This window comes from Meleagris gallopavo, unplaced genomic scaffold (genome assembly GCF_000146605.3).
Source record: "Meleagris gallopavo isolate NT-WF06-2002-E0010 breed Aviagen turkey brand Nicholas breeding stock unplaced genomic scaffold, Turkey_5.1 ChrUn_random_7180001951303, whole genome shotgun sequence".
In the NCBI taxonomy this organism is placed as follows: Eukaryota; Metazoa; Chordata; class Aves; order Galliformes; family Phasianidae; genus Meleagris; species Meleagris gallopavo.
This window is the reverse complement of record NW_011212450.1, coordinates 2,614-7,588: the sequence shown is the minus strand read 5'-3', so window position 1 is coordinate 7,588 and position 4,975 is coordinate 2,614. Positions and strand designations below refer to the sequence as shown.

The 4,975-nt window shown below is 56.9% G+C and overlaps 1 protein-coding gene across 1 annotated transcript; it reads right to left on the bottom strand.

The window, feature by feature from the left end:
* Positions 1–445: 445 nt before the first annotated feature.
* Positions 446–3,201, bottom strand: MEX3A (mex-3 RNA binding family member A). The gene has a single exon (XM_003213968.4). The coding sequence runs from the start codon at positions 1,970–1,972 to the stop codon at positions 461–463; it is 1,512 nt and encodes a 503-aa protein (XP_003214016.3). The 5' UTR covers positions 1,973–3,201; the 3' UTR covers positions 446–460.
* Positions 3,202–4,975: the final 1,774 nt, after the last annotated feature.

Here is a 4,975-nt window from a genome sequence, read left to right as displayed (position 1 = left end):
AGTGGTGGGGGAGGGTCGGTGGGACCCCCCCAAGTCCTCCATCATCCAACGCTGACGAGTCCCAATCCCACCCCCAAGGAACCGACCGAAATGCGCTTTGCTTTCGAGATGTGAGTGTGCGTTCCAAGCTTTTGTCCTCAGAGAAGACATTGCAGGTGGAGCATCCTCTGCCCTCCCCGATTTCTGGCTTTGCTATTCGCTTCCACTGTATCATCCACTTCTCTTTTTTCTTTAGCTTTTTTTTTGTAAAAAATAACGTACATCGCTCGTAAAATAATTTTCTTTTTTTTTTTTTTTCTTACTTCTTCTCCTTTAAATTAATTTATCCTTTCCTTCGTTTGTTCTTCAGGTCTCATTATTATTATTATTATTATTAATTATTATTACCTTCGTTTCTCTCTGCTGGCCCCCCCCTAGGACCCCTCCCCACGCTCCCACCCCCCGCCCTGGCTCTGTCTCTTTAGGAAAATATTCTAATGGCCTGAGTGGCTGCAGCGTGGCACACCGGGCACTCCGGGTCAGTCCTCTCGCAGATCCTCACGGCGCACTCCATGCAGAAGAGGTTATGGCCGCACGGCACCAGCGCCGCCGTCACTTCGCTCTCGAAACACACCATGCACTCGCGGCTGCTGGAGACGGACGTCCGGGCAGCGGCGGTGCTCCCCAGTTTGGAAAAACCCTGGAGCGGCTCCCCCTGCGATCGCCGAGGGAGAGCGGAGAGGTTGGGCTCCTGGATGGAAGAGGACGGCGAGCGGTGGGAGTTGGGGTGGATGGCGCCGGTGCTGCTGGAGCGCTGCTGCTTGGAGAAGAGCACCGAGACCGGGTTGGCGTTCTCCTGCCCGGCCCACATCGGGGCGCCCGATTCCGGCACCCCGTAGTACAGATCTTGCTTGTTGACGCCGTAGTTGGGGAAGAGGTAACCGTAATTGAAGTCGTTTTGGTCGTTCAGCCGCGGCGTCTCGTAGACCGGATCCACCGAGCAGTCCCCGATGCAGCCCAGGCTGTTCTGCCGGAAGGTGGAGAGCGGCTTGCAGCCCGGCGCCGGCGTGTGCACCCTCCAGGCCTCCGAGTAGCGGTTCTCCATGCTGGAGTCGGGGCTGCTGGACAGGAAATCGTTCTCGTTGTTGTACTCCAAGATCTTCCCCGTCCTCACGGCGATGTGGGTCTCGATCTCCTCCCGCGCGCGTTCCACGTTGCCCGGCGCGCCGGTGATCTCGAAGACGGGATCTCGGTCCCGGCTGGGCGTGATGATGTAGGTGTTGGTTTGCTGTTGGATCCTCTTGATGGTGGCTCCTTTCGGGCCCACCACCAATCCCACCACGCGGTAGGGGACGCGAACCCGGATGGTGACCTGGCCCGGCAAGGTGGGCGCGCTGCCGAACGTGGTTCCGGCCTTGTTGCGCGATGCACGGATCATGGAGAAATGCTCGGCCGCCGAGATGATCTCCCTCCGTGCCATGGCCACGTCCTCGCGCCGCCCCGTCACCATGAAGACCGGCTCCTCGCCCCGCACCGGCGTCTTGATGTACGTGTTGGTCTTGGCCCGCAGAGCTTTGATCTTGCAGCCTTGGAGGAGAGAGGAAAAGAGAAAAGAAGGGTCAGGAAGGCCGCACCAATGCCAGCCCTCCGCTATGGGAAATAGCATAAACCAGCCACGGCCGAGGGGCACGGAGCATGGCAGAGAGGTTTCGGTCCCCCTAACACCGATGGGTGACTGCCGGCAGCAAAACACGTCACCGAATGTCGGAGGAAGGTTTTCCCATCGCCATCCCCACAGACCCCAGAAGGCGCTGCCATTTTGTGCGCTGCCCTCAACACACAACGTGTCCCCTCCCACCACACCATACAAAACCCCACTGCTCACTGTGTCCCCTCCCACCAAACCATACAAAACCCCACTGCTCACTGTGTCCCCTCCCACCAAACCATACAAAACCCCACTGCTCACTAGTGTCCCCTCCCACCAAACCATACAAAACCCCACTGCTCACTGTGTCCCCTCCCATCAAACCATACAAAACCCCACTGCTCACTGTGTTCCCTCCCACCAGACCCCACTGCTCACTGGAGGCCCTATGGCAGCTGCTGGGGATGGAGGCTGTCCCCCATTTTGGGGCACTGACGGCCATAGCTGTCCCCACCATGGTGGCCCAGGCCTTTCTCCAAGCCGCTCACCATGTTGTCCACTTGTGACACCAGTGCTGACCCCTGGAGCCCACCAACACTGTTCCCTCTGCTCCTGACAGCCCTGACAACGTCCTTCTGCTCCTCCAGACAGGGCGTGCAGTGCGCTGTGGTGCCTCCTCTGAGGGGCTTAGAAGCAGCAGCGTGCCTCGTTCCCATACAACAGGTTCCTATACGACCACCAGTTCCTACACAGCTACGGGTTCCTACACAACTGTGGGTTCCTACATGACTATCAGCTCCAACACAACTACTGGTTCCTGAGTGACAACCAGTCCCTCTGTGACTACTGGTCCCTATACAAATACCAGCTCCTACACAACTACTGGTCCCTAAATGACTACCGGTTCCTACACAACTACCAGCCCTTACACGAGTGTCTACCAGTCCCTACACAACCACTTGTCCCTACACAACCACTTGTCCCTACACAACCACTTGTCCTTGCACAACCACTTGTCCCTACACAACCACCTGTCCCTACACAACCACCTGTCCCTACACAACTACTTGTCCCTGCACAACCACTTGTCCCTACACAACCACTTGTCCCTACACAACCACTTGTCCCTACACAACCACTTGTCCCTGCACAACCACTTGTCCCTACACAACCACCTGTCCCTACACAACCACCTGTCCCTACACAACCACTTGTCCCTACACAACCACTTGTCCCTGCACAACTACTTGTCCCTGCACAACCACTTGTCCTTGCACAACTACTTGTCCCTACACAACCACTTGTCCCTACACAACCACTTGTCCCTGCACAACTACTTGGCCCTGCACAACTACTTGTCCCTGCACAACCACTTGTCCCTACACAACCACTTGTCCCTACACAACCACTTATCCTTGCACAACTACTTGTCCCTACACAACCACTTGTCCCTACACAGCTATGGGTTCCTACACAACTATGGGTTCCTACACGACTACTGGTTTCTGAGTGACAACCAGACCCTCTTTGGCTTATGGGCATGGTAGGGATGGGTTGGGTTGGACTTTAAGATCTCAGAGCTCTTCTCCAACCTGAACGATTCGATGATTCTTTGGGCTATGGGCACGGTAGGAATGGGTTGGGTTGGACTTGACGATCTTGGATTTCTTCTCCAACCTGAACAATTCTCTGGTTATCCTCTCCCCAAAAGAAGCCCATCTTCTCTCTCCTCCACTCACCCAACACCGTGCTACCACCGCACTTCTACCACAAAAGATCCACCAACGATGCTTCTGTAACCAAGAAAATCGGATTCCTCGTCTGATGGTATCACACACCCCAATATTACCCAGACCCCAATTCACAACACCGCCTCTCCCCGATGCCGGGGCTGATGCTCGCTCAGCGTTCATCTCCTGAAGCGCAATTTGTGCCATCGTGCAGGAACACAACGATCCCATCGGCTGTCACAACCAAAAAGAAATCCTTGGGGATAAAATCAGAGCCCCGTGCCGTCACAGCCGGCAGGAATCGTCCCCACACAGGGCACAAACGAGAGCTCTGGCCACACGGCGCCCAGCCCCACGGCTCACCTCGCGCTCACAACACCGCGTCGATGCAGGAGGGCATTGCAACGATGGAACGCCGCTCCAAAACGCCTTTTTGGAGCTTTGGCGCAGGTGGGAAACGTGCGAAGCGTGCGGGCAAATCCCAGCCCTGCTGCAGCATCTCAGCGCAACTTTTAACTCCTGGCAGTTATTTCCATGCGCTGAGTGCTTGTTCCTTTGCTGTACAATGGAGAGGACGGCCCTGAGCTGTGCCAAAACCCGCAATACCGAATGCGGTGACACTGCTGCACTCAGCGCATCTCCGGGGCACTGATCTCACACTCCTGGGGGTTGGAAATGTGGGATTTGAGCAAAGCCCAAAGCCCAACCCAACCCCAACCCCACGCAGCCAATGCGCCGCTCCACACTGAGCTCACACCCCAAAAGGCATCGGTGCTGTTTTCTTTAGGATTGCTGGATCCAAGGATGGAGATGCATCTTAGGACGGTGATCCCAAAGCCCAACCCAATCCCAACCCCACGCAGCCGACGCGTTGCTCCATGCTGAGCTCACACTCCGAAACCCATCTGTGCCGTTTTCTCCAAGAAAGTTTTGCAGCAGCTGCTGCGGACCGGCGGTTATCTGCAGGGTTCTGCTGCTGGGACTCGGGAAACTCCAGCAGAGAACAGCACACACCAGGCCTGACGCAGCATGCGATGCAAACACCGAACAAATTCACAGCGTAAAGGCTCCCCTGGGGGAACGGGAACAAACGGTTTGGGGTCTGCAATCCCCAGGTAGGGAGATGCACATCAGCCCCACACCTGCAGTGCCGGCTCTGAGGATGGAGATCCGCCTTAGGGAGATGAACCAAACGCCATCATTTCCCCCCAGGGTAGCAGCAAAGCACTGCGTGGGGAGAGAAGGGGAGATCGCCGCGCTGCGGGTGACCCCTGTTGGCTCTCCCCAGGGTGGAGGGTTTGCACGAATCCCTCTTCTGAGAGCTGCAGGTACGCACTGTCGGGGTTGGGCGGGGGTTTTTAAAGCCATGGGACAATGCCCATGTTGGGGGAAGAGCGCAGCACCAGGGGGACCATCGTGGAGGTGACACTGAGGGTCAGAGCGGTGACAAAGGATGGGGGCTCCGAGTTGGGGACAGATGGAGAACGGTGGGAACACACACATGAGTGAGGGCGACTCAGAGCCAGAGACGGTGGGAAGGATGGGGGAATGGTGGTGGGAATGAGGGAGAGGAGAGCCAGAGCAAATGGGGGAGGACGGGGGCGCGGGGGGCAACGGG

Coding starts and splice junctions, on each gene's coding strand:
- MEX3A (XM_003213968.4), bottom strand. CDS start 1,972: ATGGTTTGGTGGGAGGGGACACTAGTGAGCAGTGGGGTTTTGTATGGT.